Genomic DNA, 17223 nt, shown 5'->3' with positions numbered 1-17223 from the left:
TGGGAAATATGCAGATGCACATTTGAGCATCGGTGTGTGAGCTTGTGTGGACGTGCGCACAAACACACAGACGCATTCAAACTGCAGGACCACTTCAGGTTTCATCATCTTCTTTTCCTTTTTGCTTTCTTTCTCTTGAGATTTGGGAGGGGGCGCAGGGGGTGTCTCATTCCCTCTTTTGTTGCTGCTGGGGAGAGAGAGAATGAGAGAGAGAGACGAGAGAGAGAGAGCCAGCGAGAACATATCCATACAGAACGCTCTCTCTAGGCCCATTCACACCCACACATACCCCCCACCCCTCCACCCCCCCCACCCGCCGCCAACACACACACGCACGCACAACTTGAAAGGGCCGACACCAGTGAAAGATTACTTCAGCCAGCCACACACTGGCTCTTCAATCCAGGTCTGTTTCTCTTGTGAACCCCCCCTCTCTCCAGGCAGCACTTGGTACGGTCCAAGCATTCCTGCCAAGTAGCTTTCACACATGGAGGGGAAGCTTGTCTCAAGCAATTGCTGACAAGCTACAAACAAGACAGCCTCCCATTCCCTCTATACCCCCCTTCTCCATCGCTCTTCCCTCGTCTCCCTCTCTCTCTCACACACACACACATGCACACACACACACACACACACACACACCCCTGTAGCCCAGGTCTTACTCCTCTCACTCCTTACACTCCTTACCCTTTCCACTCTCTACTCTCCTTCTTTTCCACCCCCACCCCCCTCTCTGAGAATGTGGGGGCCCCACTACCAGAAATTGTCAGCTGTTCCTGGGCGTACTCTTCATGGCTCCCTAAACTCACATAAGCTCACACATGCAGTCGCTGTTGGGACAAGGGTAACCCAAGTAAGGCCTGTTGGTTATGAGACTGAAAACTGATGTCCACAATGCTGCTGCAGCGCAGAGCCACCGAGGGTCTGGCTCTAAAAACAAAACAACCTCCAAAAGATCATAAACTGAAACCCAACAGTGTAACAGGCTCCTCATGTTTGTTCCTTTCAATGCAATCGGTGAGTCTTTAATTTACACAGGTCATTTGAACAAATGACAACTTATTTTGGATGCCTGTCCTGCAGTCAAGGGCAGTTTATTCACAGCCACCACGGGGATGGAAGAGGACATCCAGGGTATCAAGGACTAAAACACCATCATTTATTTAGATTTGCATATTTACAGGGGTTCTTGTTTTTGTTTTGAATGCCAATGGTCTCATAATTGAATAGAAAACTATTTCTATTTTTGTCTGTGTTCTAGTTTAACAGGGGGCATCGGGTGCGGAGCATGCCAACAGTAGTGGAGTAGTAGCTGGAACCATTTTGCATTGTTGATTCGTTGGCAGGTTTGAGGCGCGTTATCCGTTGGCGGAGGGCGACACCTAGCGTCCAACCGGTGTAATGGTCACAGCCCGGTAAACAGACATGAGGAACGGCTGCTCAATTTGTTAAAAACATTTTTATGAATGCTTTCAGTATAATAATCTATAGTTCTTCGACGTCTAATAAGCATATTGATGAGTGATCCCCCCAGATTTACCAATGAATGTCCACCAGACAGAAATAATGCAATTACAAGAGTAATAACCTATAAAAGGAAATTTTATTCAGCCTTTAACAGCAAGAGATAACTCATTTCAAATAAATTTGTAAAACACATCTCTTCATGTGGACACATTGCATTATTCAATATTTGCACAATTTATAGAAGCCTAAATGTGCCTTGATTTTAAGTAAGACAGCTCAATAAAACATCTGTAATAACACATTTGGGTCGATTAATGTTGAAATTCACATTAAAAAGAAGACACTTCCCTTTTGAAAAGTGGTAGCCTTAGAAAAGACAGTAGATTACAAACAGTCTGCAAATAGACATGCAGTGTTATCAGAGGCAAATCCCCGAATCACAGACTATGAGAGACTAGTAGATCAATACAAAGGAGGGACAGTTTGCACACTAAAGGACATAGACCTACTCAAACAAGTCTCAACCCCAAGACCTTCTAACTTCAAGTATTCCGTCCAGTGCTCGTATCACTTCAAGTATTCCCTCCACAGAAACTTTCCATTTCTCCACCACTTCTTAGGTTTACACGATGAGCTCATATATAAGTGCACTCAATTCATCTATACATAGAAAAATAATAATAAAGGAGCTGTAATAGTTATAACAATCACTTTACATTTCATTTTATACACAAATGTGACGTTAAAGTCACTTTTTAACTGTTGGCGTCCCCATCCCAGCCCCCCCTGAGAGTAATGTTCAAGTTTAGCCATGTCAAGCTGTGGAGAAGCAGACAGGACCAGCGACCTTGGTCGGTTTATTTAAATAACATTAACAAGCGAGGCGCGCGCTGATTAGGATCCAAATTATTATGCATTTCCACAGATCATTGTGCTTGTGTGATAAACGCATTATATACAAGCTGCTCGTCAACCGGGTGCCTTCAGTCTGTTTCATGCTGCCAGGACACAGGAAGCCGTCAACCTGCAGCAAAAAAAGAGAGTTAAGATGGAAACAAGGAAAACATTGTAAAAAAACCCAACTAAAAATACAAACACAATTACATTTGGCACAAAATGGCTGGCATGGTGGGTTCACGAGTGGCCTTGTGCATGTTGTGGAGTCAGAAACATAACCTGTCCCCCCCAAACATCCAGATTTATTGGTCGTACTTCTGGTCAGCTATTCTCGGGCTTCATACATGATGACTCCAGTTTACCCATTGTAGAAGTCACACCTTTGTGCACGTGTGTGAACAACTGTGCCGTCACGGCACGCTAGTAATCTTGACTCACACCTGAGACTACAGTAGAGAGGGAAAACCAAGCAAGGAGGTCAAAGAACTGTGTCCAGAGCCCAGAGTGTAAGCAGGCACAGGTCTGGAGAGGCTCTCTGCTGCTCTGAAGGTCCCAAAGATCACAGTGGCCTCCATCCTTTGGAAATGGAAGGAGTTTGGAATAACCACACTCTTATCAGAGCCGAACAATCTGAACCATTTGAGGAAAAGGGTCGTTGGTGGGGACAAGACCAAGACCTGGCTGAGCTCCAGAGAGCCTGTGTGCAGACAGGAGGAAGTTCCAGAAGGTGACGGAGCCCGTGTGTGTGTGTCACGGCTATATCAACTTGGCTGTGGAGCCACCTCCAGTCGAGCGGAGCAGAGCAGAACAGGGTCCACTTAGTGGAGAAACAGCGTCATGTTGGCGTGCCTCACCTCGGAGGGGCTCCTCCTGCTGCCTCAAGACCCAGCAACAATGCAGCTCCGGCATTTGTACAACTTGGGGTCATGAGTGCGGATGTGGTTCCGTACATTCCTCAATCGAAAGAAAGTCTTACTGCAGAGCTACATCCAGAGCACAGAAAAGGATTATCAGCACAGAAGCGCACGAAGACAACGGCGAAGGTCTGAAGGGCAACACCGTGAGGCGTAGGGTTTTTCATTTTTCATGAAAGACTGCGTCAAGGAGACGACAGCTAAAAATACAAATTTAAAGGAGTCTTAAATGTTTGGTTCCAGAACTACGTCCCGCTACGCCCACAGTGCCAAATGGACACAGCATCACAAAGCTTAATGGAAAGAGGAGCCTGTTAGCAAGAGCTCACCGGGCACGGCCAGTGCTTCCCCTCAACGTGTCTGAGTCGATGCATGATCAGAGCATCACAGTCCTCGTGGACAGCTGGACACTCCAGGCAAGTGTGAGACGCCTTCGGGACTTTGGGAGCCTGACTACGTGGACCACGAAGCTGCTTCAACCGGGCTCTCCCTATGGCATCCAGCATGACGCAGGGTTTTTCTTGCTGCGCAGAGGAAACAAACGGCAGCAAAAGGCAAATATGAATGAACACATGCAGATTCTTAGTGGGACAGAAGCCACTTGAGCCACATGACAAACCCCTGAACTCTCGTCCTCCTACCTTTGGCTTGGTCCTGGAGGCTTTTGGCCCAGCAGGTCTGGACAGACGAACGGTGCCATTTCTGGACTTTGGCTTAGACCGGCGAGCTGTGCTTTGGCTAACGCTTCTCTCCTTCTGCTCCTTCTTGATCACCGCCATGGCGGACGGTGCTCGGGCTCTCAGCACCCTGTGAGGGGCCTCCCCTGCAAATGCCTCACTGATCTGCGACACCGATCGCGTTAAACAGATGTCCACGCTCTCCTCCTCCTTTTTCAATCCTGCCGGTCGACAGAAACTAAACAAAAAACCTGAGTCCAGTAATTTGATGGGAGGCTTGCTCTGGCGCTTCCCCCGGTCCGGGGAGGGAGGATCAGAGAAGGAGGCCACTGGGACCGGCTCTGCGGGCTCCTTTTTGATGACCCTGTACAGAGGGTGGCTGCAGACAGACGGAGGTGGAGCCTGCTGTGGAAACTGGAACTCATCAGGTTTGTTCACCCTCAGATTGGGGTCTACAGTCCCCTGTACCCGGTGCCCCCCCACCTTCCTGCCCTCCTCCCTGGGCTTACATTTCATCCTATCCACCTCCATCGTGGAGCCCTGCCTTACTTTGGCCTTGGTAGCTGGACGCCCGCTGTTGTAGCGCAGTTTTTTGGTCGTTTCTGTGGCAACCTTATTTTTCATTTGAGTCCTCTGTGAATACAGAGAGTGTTCAGGTGTATGGCTCGATGAAAAAGGTGGTCCTGAGATTTCATATTCGTCTGGTTCGGGTTTGATCTTGATGATGTTTCGGACGACTGTTTTGTTGGAATGATGTCGCACCGGTTGCTGGACAGGAAACGGGGACCTGTCCCTCATCCTCACAGACCGTCTGAGCTCTCGACCGCTGAAGGAAGGCAGGAAAATATCTGGAACGGCACCTTTACTGCGCATGCTCCTGTCGCTGGGAGGAACAAGTCGAGGGACGGTCTTCGGCCTCTTTTTCATCTGTTGCACACCGCCTGCACCCGCAGGGTTGTTCTTTCCAGACTTCTTCAGGAGGCAAGTGTTTACAGGGTTGCAGAGGGGCAGTGACAGGGTCACAGACCCGAATGGTCGTCCAGTAGAGGCAGGCTGGGGTTTCCGCCGCTTTGTCAGGGAATAGTTGTTGGCCTTTAGTTTCCTCAGTCGTTTCTTTTGCCTCCATCCGATCAAATCCTCTGGTCTGGGGAGGAGAGCAGTCCTTTGTAACCCAAGAACGTTCATCAGCCTGTACTTTTCCTGAGCTCTTTCGTAATCTTGCTCGTCTTCTCCCACATCCACCACCTCCTGCTTCACCTTGACAGGGCTGCAAATCAGCTGGGAGACAGAGAGGGGCTTTTTCTTCTGTCTCGGGGATTCCAGAGCAGGGATCAACCTCCGAACTTCTTTTGCAGCCCCGGGAGTGGAGCGAAGAAGACGGGTGTTGGGCGGCGATATGGGTGAGAATTTCTGGGACTTTGGGGTGGCAACTGCATGTTGAGGGGCACTAACCTTCTTGGAAGAGGGAGATTTAAAGTCCATGAGCTTCATCCGATGCGAAGGGGTCAAAGTGAGGCCATTATAGTCTTGAGGGTTTGGGGTTCTGCGCAATGTGCGCCTCGGACTTCCTTCAACTGAGCCATCGGATGCATCCGCCGCCAGACTGAAGTTATTGTCCACGTTGTCCTCTAACCCCCAAACCCTTTTCCTTCTGTTGTTCCTCTGCTGGTGATGACACTCGTGACATGCACCAGCACAGGCCGAGGTAAAGCACCTTCGTCGATGGAGCTGCTGTTCCTGCTCATTCATAAGAGCGGAGCAAGCTTCTAATGCGGGCCACATGCCCAGGTGACGGGCCATGGCCATGACTTCAGGCAGGTCCTCCTGACGAACACACAGCGTGGAGGAGTAGGAGAAATCCAGCAGAGACCGAAGGCTGTCCTCGCTGAAACCTGGAACAACAAAAGCGTCATTACACACACGGAAATCTGACGCATGGAAATAAGCCACTCACAGAAACAAGAGCGAGATGAAGCCAAAATGTCAGTTTAATGAATTTAATGTGGGATTTAATCAGCGTGTCTGATAACACATTTAAACTGTTGGTTTTAATATTTCCTTGTGTTGTTTTGACAACTGAAAATGGCCGTTCTGTTCATCATAACGGGTCTCTCCGTGTACAGCCAAACAGGAACCCACTCCTCAGTTTAACAGCGCTCTGCATTAACGTCAGATCGAGCAGCGGTTTTTACTGCTGGTACTTTTCTCATTCGTTCTTACCGGTAAGATCTATGTCTTGTTTCATGTTAGGGTCCATTTCTGTGAAGATTTCCTGAAAGTGGTCACTGACTGCTGCCAGAACAGCCCGGTGGGCCGGAAAAGGACGTCCGTTCGTGCGCAACGTAATGTCGCAAAATAGTCCTGCCTCCCGCTGAGTCCTCAGTTTGCTCAGCATCTCAGCACTGTGCGATGTCATTGTCTTTGAGACGCACTCTTTGGCCCCCACCTAAGAGATAGAAATGTTGAGATTGACAGTATTAAAGGAAGAAACCTCTGAGTAAGTGTCTAGTCTCGAGTCTGTACCCATCCTTACCTTTTTCTTGGTGTGCCGACTCTGACATTCTGGACAGCCAAGAACAAAATCTCTTATTTGGAAGTACATCCCTGTCAGAAAGTTGTGCACAAAAGACTATAAATGCAGGCACAAGTTCCAACCTACTTCAAGGATTTCTGGACCAGCCTTGGCTGTATGGATAAAGAGTAGGAAGCCAGACAGTGATGTTCATACCTTCCCACCAGTAGCTTTCAGCCACACATTTGTAGGTCTCTTCCAGGGAAAGGTGATGCTGATGGGGCCGCTGGTGCCGGTGGATGGTGCCGATGGCCTCATGTCTCCGGTCCTCATCCAACACCTCCCGGTAGCGGATGAAGCCCCTCTCAAGCTTCTTGCGGTAGAGCAACCCGTCCCTCACCTCGAAGCGAGGTGGCCAGGGGTTGAAATGTCCACACCCTTCTGAATCCCCGACCTTCTCCGTCTCCCCATCTCCACCCCCGACTTCATCCGACCAGGGTTCGGACGGGCAAAACGCCTCAGTGTCCGGGTACGCGGCGTGGCTGCCATCGCCGGCCATTTTCACACTGTTTATTTACTGATGCACTTTTGCCAGTGGACCTTCAACCCTACCTTGCTCGACCACTTCCGGCGTGCACGGCGCGCAGGTACGAGCCAAACTTTACAGACTGACCTCAAAGTCCACGTGGACGCGCGGCCGCAGACGACAGGACAACAATAAGATGCAAGAAGTGATTGAAAAGCTGCTAACAACAGCCGGACACAAGCACCACACAGCTACTCGGCTATGATGAGGCGCACTTCCAAAAAAGTGTTATCATTAAGCAGGAGTCGGCAGGAAAGTTTTCATGCGACTGTTATCAACATTTTGTTGGCGGGGCCGGTTTGGATTCACCCTAGCTGTCACAGAGCCTCACGACTCAGCATCACAACTGTTACAGCTAACATCCCTAAAGTCTATAGTAACCAAGTTCGGGACAACACACTATTCCTGTCAAACCTGTATTTTTAAGACTAGGTGGGGGGCTGAAGGAGAAACGCCTGAAGCTTCACAAGTGTAGTTAAAAGGGGAAAATATAGCCGCGGGGGTATCGCGCCAACTGATGTAAACTGAGCACTTTAGCGGCGAAAAGGTAGACAGGTTCGGTGTTGTCCACTCACCCCTGGTCCAGCTTCCATCAGAGGCCGGGAGAGACCTCCGGTGCTGGTTGACGGCAGACAGCCTCACCGCTGGAGATAACTTGTGGTTTCTTTTCGCCAACTCGAGTCGGAAGCAACATGATGACGCACCTATTCGACCAGCATCGCCACTTCAACGACCTAAAAGCGAGGTTGCCCGCACTACCTCCGCTAAATGTAACAAATCACCACGGGCCTTCCCTAAAAGCTACCAAACAAGTTCCGCGTAGAAACCCGACATAGTTCGTATTATTATTGTTGCCACGAAACCAGTCTAGGGGTGATACAATACATTATTTTAAACTCGTAACCTTCTGTATGTCGCTAGCCAGCAGCCTAACGGAGCCACATCCACCCCGCCTACAGACAAAAGCCATTAGCAGAAGCCTTAAAAAGCAGCCGCGAGACGAAATCTGATTGGCTACTCGAGCTGTCACTTAAGTCAAATTTCTTCCCCTCGTAGAAAGGTAGGTTGTTCTCACACGATGTCAGTGTACCGTGATCTTCTGCGTCTTCTGTCAGCCTGGTGTTTTCTGGATTCATTGTCAAGTTAAATGTGATTAAGTGAAACACCGAAATTATGTCATCAACAACTGATCCCTGAAACCTCTTGAAATCATAGGCAGAAGGGGGAAGTGTTCAGTTACACTAGGGTTTGGTTGTTACATATTCTAAAGCAGCCTTATTTTGCAAAACCTTTGACTGCTTCGTTTAAGTCACTGTTAATAAGGACACATAAATGCCCCAATTTAAGTCAATGCAACAGGGCAGAAGATTATGCAAGAGTTTAATTCCTGTGAATCAACACAGTGATGATTTCAATTAACAGTCACATTCAAATTTAAGTTAAATGAAAGTAGATTTTGTGTTCGAACTATCACATGAAAACCATCTGTTGTACAGAAAATGCAATGTATTTTGCCTTTAAAGTTTGGCTCGAAGGCAATCATTTTAGAATTTTTTCATCTTCGTAAAATCATTTAATCATTTAGTGCTTTTCCGTGAAGTCCAGTGAAAATGCATTATAAGTGCACAAGTCATAGACCTCAGCACAACCTTAACTTTATCAGACCTTTAACAGAATCCTCAAATCAATCAAAATAATTTCTGATATGAATAGTTTAGTGGAGAAGGCCCAACCCATCCCTTTGGAATAATCATTGCTAAAAAATTACCTACAGACCAAAAAGCCTTTATTACAATGTCAGAAAAAAAGCCTTGTGAAACAAAAATATCTTTTTCTCCCCAGTAACTCTTGAAATATGAGACAATTTTTGACTAGCATTTGTTTGACATCTGAGTGTCAAACAAATCAGAATAAACACGCTTTCACTGTATGATATAAAACATGTACACAAATAAAAATGACTTGATGATGCGGTGCGGTTTCATCAGAGTACATTACATGAGCATAATGCTCCTGCATTATGGTGTCACATCCAATGGACGAGCTTGTAGATATTCTGAGATGCCAAAACCAATTTTTTCCCCAGCTTTAAGCCTGAGTGACGTCAGAATCAGGCTTCGTTGGGCTTGGACCGTTTAGACTCTGGAGGCTGGCACACCGGGTCAGTGGGTGGAGAGGGACGTTCTGGAAAATACAAACAGATGTGATGTCACGGACCTCTGTCACGGACAGCAGCTATTTGTATCCAAGTTAATACCTTCTTTAAAAATTACACTGAGGGTGACATTATTTTCACTAACAGTTTTCCTTGTCTGGATCCGAGATGTCTTGACAATAATCAAAATCATAAACCCCGATGCACTAGAAAACTGATTTTCATCTGATGTATAAGAGCGTTAGTAAAGCTTAATCTACCACTACTAAATTTCAGCGTTTGTGAAGAATGTGAAGCTCTATACGAGTCACATGTTCCCTAGAAAGGATCCCTGAAGAAGACTCACACTGTACAAAACAGGAAATCACTCACTATTTTTCAAACAAGCTTTACTACATGGTCATTGCCAAAGTGAATAATAACCCGTGATGTACATGTGAATTTTAAAAATCTAATTTTCTTGCTGATAAAGTAGAGAAGAGTACAAGCAAGTAACACACTATCTGATCTAAGGACAGATGATGTCTGAATTGAGGTTCATGCATGTCTGACAGCAATTTTCTGTCAGCTTTGTTTTTAAATCTGCAGCATCACTAACCATGCTTGGCCTTCTCGGTAGAGGAGGGAGTGCAGAAGAGCGAACCATCAGCTGGGGACCGTAATCCCACAGAAGTCAAAGGCACTCTCCTGTAAACAAACAGTATAGTCAGGACACTCCAAGAGATTGGTAAAACACCACAATACAAAAATATGACAGCAAATTTATGTAACAAAGCAACGTAAGCCACTGCTCCACTTCATTAATCTATGTTTAACCACGATTAGCAGTTGCAGCAAGTCAGAGTACAAAAACAAGTGCAGCGCTTCCTTTGTCTGCTAGTGATGATTATTTTATAGTCAGCAGGGGGTCCAACGAATCCCTCGTACCAGACACGGCTTTGTTCTCCAGTCCAGGGCTCAACACATGTAAAGCTCCTAAAATATGAAAACCTCTTCACATCATCAGATATTGTGTCCACATTTCTGCTGAGAACTATTTTCAGAGACTCCAGTACACCTCTATAGAAAACCAGTAAAGCACCACTAAAGTACTGGGGGAAGGATGTAGTACTCTTGGTGGAGTGACTTCCACAACCAGACTATTTCCATCAACTTTCATGTACTTTAGTGAGAGGCTGCACCTGCATTATTCACCTGAGTTCAATAGAAGAACTGCAACTACTGTAATGAAAATTTATATATATATATATCATAAAGAACAACATTTTTGTAAATTCTATTAAATTCAATCTGAAAGTTTACCCTTCAGTCATAAAAGCTACTTAATTCAAATCCACTATGGTGATGAATTGAGTGCAAAAGACCCATATTTGACCAGAGCAGAAAAGTGTCTGAGCGATTGACCCAAATAGACTATTGCTTAAAAAATGGAAAACAAACTAATAATAATAATTCAGTGGAAAACTAATCTTTTCTGAAAACAAAATGTAAAGCCATAAAAAAGACCTATAACAATAAAACAGACAATCATCACACTGTTCTCTTAATTTTACCTTGGGGTGGGTCCTTTTGGTGGGGTTACACCCTTTGGGGTTGTAGAACCAGCTGAAGTAGTTTTGCCTTTAGGAGTGGAGGGAGTGAGGGAGCTGATGTGTGGCTGGGTTGTGAAGGAGTTATTAGGAGTGAGAGGGACATGGTGTGGGTGGGGAGTGGAGGGGGCACTGGTGCTCACTGTGGTGTGCACCTGAGCAGTTGTAGTTTTGGAGGTAGTGGGCTTGCCCCATCCTTCCAGAGTGTTAAGTGTGATCCTGCGGGGCTGAGGCTTGGTCTTTGCATTTGGGGTGCCCTTTTTCTCCTCTGGAGGGGTGGCAGATTGAATCTCCTTTCCATGACCACACTGAGGTGAGGCAGTCAGGTTCCCTGGAGAGGAAGTCCTGGCCAATTTCTTGCCTTTTTTCTCAACACCATTGCTTGGGGCAAAGACTTCCAGGGTGGGGGGCTCCTTCAAAGGAGTACCCAGCTCCCCAGGAGAGAAGGACAAGAAGGAGCAGTAACCATCTGTGGAAGACACAGCCAGGAAGGAACCATCACGAGACCTAAAGAGGAGATAAAATCGTCTCAGTGTTCACAATCTAAAGGAATTACAATTGCACCCTTTGAACATTTCATAACTTCACTTAAGAGGAATTTCTTTTCAGTTCATTGTTAGTCAAAGATTTTCTTTATTCATATAAGATCAGCACATTTTTTAATTATTCTTTTCTAATTCCTAATCTTTTCATTTTGTAGATTCTTGTATTTCCATTGTCTTGGCCTATTTAGCAAAAAAAAAGTCAGTTCATGCAAGGACACATTCCTTGCTTAATTGCTACAAAAAGATATAAAACCTCAGAGATAACAAGACACAACACAAGAAGTTGCTGCTTTACCATGCAAGGTCACTCAGTGTGTGATAGTGGATGTTTGCCACCTGGCCAAAGGGAAGCGTCTGCTGTGTGTCATATAATAAGATGGAGTCCTCCGATGCCACAGCAAACACCATGCGGTACGGTAAGTGAAAAGCATTGGGGAGAGTCTCACTAGAACCATCTGTAGGCAAAAGGGAGGAAAAACTAAGAACAAACACTGTATGGGTGAAACAGAGAGAACATGTAAACAACAGCTGCATTGTTCTTCCACTCCGTTAAATAAGGAGACATGAATTCTTACCTGCTCCTTTCTTTGTCCTGAGCTCAAAGTATACTGGGCAGCACCGGACTGCCAGCGTGGCTTTGGTTGGACATGGTAAGTGGGCAATAGGCCTAAAAACCGGGCATGCCAGCATTAATACATTTATGGGCTTCAGATAAATGTAATACAATAGCATATACTCAATGTTTACCTCTTCATACTCTTCCTGGAAAAGATGTAAGTGGTATTTATGATGTTTTCTCCAATTTCTACACAGCCAGCTTAAGTTAAAAGAAACAAAATGGGGAAGAAGTCAAGAATAATATACACAGTAGAGATAAACAGCTCTTATATACCGTACGTTTCATTTAATCAGAAAAATGATGGTTTAGTGGGCACCTGGAACGAGAAGGAAAGATCCATCTGGTGTGAAGGAAAGACGTCGAAAGAATGACCTCATACTGTCATCGTGAAACATTCGGTACTGCTTGACCTGCAAACACAATCGTCAACTTCGGAGCAGGTACTGGAAGATTATCTTTCTTTAAAAAATAAAAGGATCATTTTGAGAGGACATTATGGTAGAGATTAGTGCTAATTCAACCATGGACAAGTCAGTCACAGGACACTTGCAGCTTTAATCACTATTGAATCAATGATATCGGAAAATTGTGAGTAATTAGTTCCCAGGTGGTGAATCCTGTTTGTCGTGTTGAAGGTGCATTGTTTTCTTCCCACTGCACAGAATGCCCATCTTGCAGACGTTGCATTTTGCTGTCGTGCTGCCTTTGCACTCACCCACGGTGCCTGAACAGTAGGCCTATTCATAGAAATATACAGTACTAGAAGCCTTGTTGCCTACTCAATGAAATTGAATACGTACCAGACAGAAATAATGACATGACTAGCACCAGTCAACTGTATGTTTCTAGGTGCTCACTCTCCACATCCAACAAATTTACACATGGACCACTGGACAAAGCAACAGTACCATTGTGATATATCAGTGATCCAGATTTTTCCAATTCCGAACCTTTTATGCAATTTACTCCAATTTCTAATCACGTGATCAGATCAGTGGTTACTTAGTTAAATGGGTCCTATACTATAAGAACATAAATAAAAGCAAGATTTATCAAATACAAATTGAAGGATAAAAGTGTAGAAAATTTACAACACAAAAGCAGGGTTAATTTAATTATTGGCATTAAATAAGTCATTTAATTTTCCCCTTGTCCATCACTTTACCACAGTTCTAGCTCGACAGGCCAATATTACACAAGCTGCAGTTTACCCAATGCTACAAAAACACTTTTTTCCCCTCTTTTAACCTAAATGGGTAAGACAGATTCTTCTGTTTTATTCTCCATCGCCTCAGTGTTTCTGTAGCCCAATACTACTAAAATCATTTCCTTTTTGAGGGTAGGGTGATGGAAACTGCTTGATTTGCACGTGAAATGTGTCAGGTTTGGGTCTCTGATCAAGTGAAGATGTCTAGTAACTAGTAGAAAAACCACACACTGACCTCTCCATCTGCAAGTGGCCCTGAGCTCATTTTACTGATGCAGAAGGCTTTCTTCTTGGTGTGAGTACTGTAAACACGCATTACTCTGAATGGGCAGAAAACACAATCAATGAGTCAATGCTACTGAATCCAGACCACCACACAGCTGTAGCAAACACTTTTAAGAAGTTAATTACTGCTCTGACATGGGGTTCTAGGGTAATTTGTTCTACCTGTCGCAGCTGAGAGTGGCTACATATTGGCCCAGAGGATCCCAGGTCACGCCCTGCACGTAGCTCTTATGGTCATTCAAGATGCACAGTTTCTGTCCTAAATGTGCAAATACAAAAAAAACAAGGTGTAATAGATACAAAGCCCACACAAAAAGCACATTAACATTATGGCAAATTTATTTGCAGATCTACCTAGTACAGAAAATATGCGAGTCCAAGCAAACCTTTGTTAACGTCCCACATGACAGCAGTGTTGTCAACAGAACCAGACACCATGAAGTTCCCATCTCGTGTCCAGCAGATGTCATATACATCTTCTATGTGTCCCCTAGATGTCAATTATAAGATGCAAAGGATCAAACAGTAACACAATTGCCAAAACATCAAAACCGTTGTGGAGAAATCCTCTTAAAAAATGTCTGGTTGTCAGTGTCAGCAATAGTATCAAATAACTAAAGGGGACACAATAGTGGCCCATGCTGCACTCAGCCATCAGAGGGCTGTTTATACCCATCTTGTTGCACTCAGAGGTGCTGCTGCACAGAGTACCCAAGTGTCGCTCCTGAATCCCTGTTCTAGTCTCAATCTGCCAGATGCAACTGATATTACAAAGGTTGGGGTGTTAAATATTAAATTTATCGTTGGCACAAGAAGAATGAAAGCTTCAAAACAAGTCAAGCTGTGTAGAAGACAGTACGTAGCTATAAAATGCTACAGTTAAAAGCCCTTTTTTATTATTTATATATACAGTGTCTGACAAGGAAGTCTTCTTACTCAGAAAACACACCATATGGGTCTTAAAAAGGTCAATTGGTGGGTATCAAACCTGCTACATTTGTGTACCTTAGAGTCTTGAAAACAGACCAGCTCTCTTTGTTAAGCTGCGCATCCTCATCTTCCTGAAACACAGGAGTCTGTTCAGGCTCCTTAGAGTCATTGAGCTTCCACAGCAGAATCACTGCATCTGTGTAAAAGGAAAAGTCAGTTGATCAATAAAGAGTATTTCCCTGATGAAATACTACCCAGCATGTTATTTATGCACATTACATCTGTGCACCATGCGTCTCATACCGTCTCCTCCTGAGGCAAGCAGCTCTCCATTTGGGCTAAAGCGCACCACATTGACAGCTTTGGTATGTCTGGCCAGGTTGGACAGAAACTCAACGACTGCTTTTCCGTCCCCATCTTGGTCCACACGCCACAACTGCAGAATCAAGCCAAAATATAATATACACCCACTGGCGATGAAAAATGTGACTAGATCAAAAAAGGCAATCCCCCCCCCCCCACAAATCAGTTATTATCAAAAACATTAGTGAAAGAAACCCGTATTCACCACTCAATGGAGTCATGAAGCAAAATTCTCCTCGTTCAAAGACTTTCCATTATGAATTATTGGTTCATATTCACGCACATCAGATGTAAATAGATTCTGTAGTCACTCACCCTGACTGCTGTGTCCACTCCAGCTGTTGCCAAACGATGAACGCGTCCATCACAGCCGTGCTGGAAGTCCAGGCTGTAAACTGGTTCCTTATTGTGCCAAGCAATTTCACACGTTACCACCTTCATACTGAGTCATGCACGAAAAGGACCTGGAGAGCACCAAAGTTTCAAAGATAAAATCTGCGGAATTAAACGTACATGGGTAATCTCAGATTACAAAGCGATACAGCACCGTGCTGAAATCTACCGCTATAAACATAAGCGAGCTAGCGCTGTTAGCAACATTTTAACGAATTTTTGTTTTGTTGGTTTTTTTTTTAGGGCGCGGGGGGGTTAAAATATGTTAAAACATGAAATACTTTTATCGTATATATGCCGTTTGCTCCAGTTTCCTCTAGGTTTCAGGATTTGTTTTTAGTTGCAAACTCTTACCTCGTCTGTGTTCAGGCAGCAGTGATGTTTCCCGCGTATGAATCGTTGAAAACTTCCGGTCGCGGAGCCTGCAGTGATTGGTCGAAAATGCGGAAACGGAAGTTGGATGTTCATCGTATTCATATTTCATGTCCCGCCCCCCAATTCTAACAACTTTCGGTATTGATCAATTTCGTTAGCATGTTCGAAAACTCAGGAAAACTTGTGCACACATTACTTCCGATAAAAAAGTTGTGAAAAGTGGTCAATTTTGGTATTTGATCAACTTCCTTCTAGGTGTTACTTTTGATCGTAGTACCATTTGGCACAAATCAACTTGACAAAATCGACATCTTAAGTTATTAAACGTTGATGATGTGTGCTTGCCTCACCTCAAAAGTATTAAGTTTTCACTCCCTCATATTTCACCTCAACACCATAATTTCAGATTACGATATCGGCTCCATCCTGTACGCAACCTTCCATGTGATAGGGGTCATGTGCATTACGTTTCACGATCGTCCCTCAAATCTAAACCCCCCAGAATTATAGAACATTTTCAAATGAACAAAATATGCATAAAGGAATTATATTAACACAAGAAGACATGGCATGATTACCAACCCTGAACCTACAAACAGAAATCTACAAATATATACTCTACAGAACAGCAATCCTTGTAGAAAACATATTCAGCTATTTACAATGAAATTATTTCTTGCAATTACTAAGTATTTTACAGCCCTTCTGATGTTTTTGTTTCTTTTTCTCATCTCCTCCAGCCACTGCTCTCTTGGTAAGGATTCGGTACCAGGACAGTACACCTTCCCACAGGACTGGCTCTGGTAAGTTTGCGCTGCATGGAACTGCTCACTCTTTTTGCGTGTATTGGTCGCTACCTTACATATAGGTGGCCTCTTCATGGTGGCCTCAGCTTCTTGTGAGGACGAATATGATGATTTGTCGGGTGGACCCTGAGTAGCACTCCAGCTGTTGGCGCAAGGTCAGGTGCCAGAAAAGTCAATGGTGCTGAAGATACCCTTAATGACTTCCTCTTAGTTTGCCCCTTTGGCATGATTGGGCGAGGAAGCTGGATGGATGAAGGTATTTGCCTTTGCTCTGCCTGGCCTGCATTACTCTTGGGCAGGTGATATTTGTTCTCCTCCTGTGCCTGTATGGACTCATCAGGGAGAACTCTGTCCTCCTGAAGGGGCTGTGCTGGCTGAGGCAGGACAGCTCCCTGCAGTCTCAGAGAGTGTTTCAGTCTCTTTTGGTGTCGGTTGTGCCACTGGATGAGGGTGTTTTGGTTCACCTCGACCCGTTGAATGTCTGTGTCCTGCATCAGCAGCGTATTGCCAGCGATAATCAGTTTGATTCAGTGGTAGTCTCTAAGAATTAAGGACCATCTCAAATCATTTGTCTTGCCACATTTCAATGGGCTTGGATGCAGGTTGCACAGCTTAATGAAAATGTTCTCAATCAGCCGGCAGCAGTCAGGCCAATTCGCAGGGACACTTGGCCTTAACATACAGCGAGCGGTGCTCTCCACACTACGGATTGTTGAGGGCTTCTTAGCTGTTTTAAGCCCACCACCCAACAGACCAAATTTGTCATGACAAGACAATATCAGCAAATGCTGGCTAATGACACACGAAATTCAACAAAGTTCATCGCTCTCCTTGTTTTCTGTTCCAGCTCCTTGATCAGAAACTCCATCAGCTGCATAATTTTGGCTTTGTCAATCTTCTGTT

The 17223-nt window shown here is 44.9% G+C and overlaps 3 protein-coding genes across 4 annotated transcripts in view; 1 reads left to right on the top strand and 2 right to left on the bottom strand.

Annotated features, from left to right (window-relative positions):
• The window catches only part of LOC130535200 (NAD(P)H dehydrogenase [quinone] 1-like), a 164623-nt gene that overhangs the window by 65340 nt on the left and 82060 nt on the right, over positions 1-17223 (top strand). The gene's annotated exons all lie outside the window — the stretch shown is intronic.
• Positions 1585-8018, bottom strand: si:dkey-229b18.3 (uncharacterized). Its single transcript, XM_057049643.1, has 7 exons — positions 6684-8018; positions 6489-6559; positions 6176-6401; positions 3920-5847; positions 3608-3802; positions 3219-3347; positions 1585-2491 (listed from the first exon to the last, which is right to left on the bottom strand). Exons 1-6 carry the CDS (start codon positions 7024-7026, stop codon positions 3243-3245), a joined length of 2868 nt encoding a protein of 955 aa, XP_056905623.1. The 5' UTR covers positions 7027-8018; the 3' UTR covers positions 1585-2491; positions 3219-3242.
• chaf1b (chromatin assembly factor 1, subunit B) lies at positions 8818-15638 on the bottom strand. 2 transcript variants are annotated; one of them, XM_057049703.1, is made up of 14 exons: positions 15494-15638; positions 15062-15210; positions 14687-14819; positions 14459-14579; positions 13840-13943; positions 13616-13712; positions 13404-13488; positions 12278-12371; positions 12090-12159; positions 11918-12009; positions 11638-11797; positions 10762-11304; positions 9807-9895; positions 8818-9237 (listed from the first exon to the last, which is right to left on the bottom strand). In XM_057049703.1, the coding sequence occupies exons 2-14, from the start codon at positions 15185-15187 to the stop codon at positions 9164-9166; spliced, it is 1788 nt and encodes a 595-aa protein (XP_056905683.1). In that variant the 5' UTR covers positions 15188-15210; positions 15494-15638; the 3' UTR covers positions 8818-9163. The 2 variants fall into 2 exon arrangements, with proteins under 2 accessions (XP_056905683.1, XP_056905693.1); XM_057049713.1 differs by lacking the exon at positions 15494-15638 and having other exon boundaries at positions 15062-15233.

This window comes from Takifugu flavidus, chromosome 1 (genome assembly GCF_003711565.1).
Source record: "Takifugu flavidus isolate HTHZ2018 chromosome 1, ASM371156v2, whole genome shotgun sequence".
Lineage (NCBI taxonomy): Eukaryota > Metazoa > Chordata > Actinopteri > Tetraodontiformes > Tetraodontidae > Takifugu > Takifugu flavidus.
This window is presented reverse-complemented; position numbering and strand designations above follow the sequence as displayed.

Bases quoted from the DNA above. Each gene is read 5' to 3' on its own strand.
- si:dkey-229b18.3 (XM_057049643.1), bottom strand. From the start codon at position 7,026: ATGGCCGGCGATGGCAGCCACGCCGCGTACCCGGACACTGAGGCGTTT. The intron at 6,402-6,488 runs GTAAGGATGGGT...TCTATCTCTTAG, and splicing joins GTCGGCACACCAAGAAAAAG to GTGGGGGCCAAAGAGTGCGT. The intron at 3,348-3,607 runs GTGAGCTCTTGC...CTCTGGATGTAG, and splicing joins GGAAGCACTGGCCGTGCCCG to CTCTGCAGTAAGACTTTCTT.
- chaf1b (XM_057049703.1), bottom strand. From the start codon at position 15,187: ATGAAGGTGGTAACGTGTGAAATTGCTTGGCACAATAAGGAACCAGTT. The intron at 13,944-14,458 runs GTACACAAATGT...ATTGACATCTAG, and splicing joins TCTGTTTTCAAGACTCTAAG to GGGACACATAGAAGATGTAT. The intron at 12,010-12,089 runs GTAAACATTGAG...CCCGGTTTTTAG, and splicing joins TCCAGGAAGAGTATGAAGAG to GCCTATTGCCCACTTACCAT.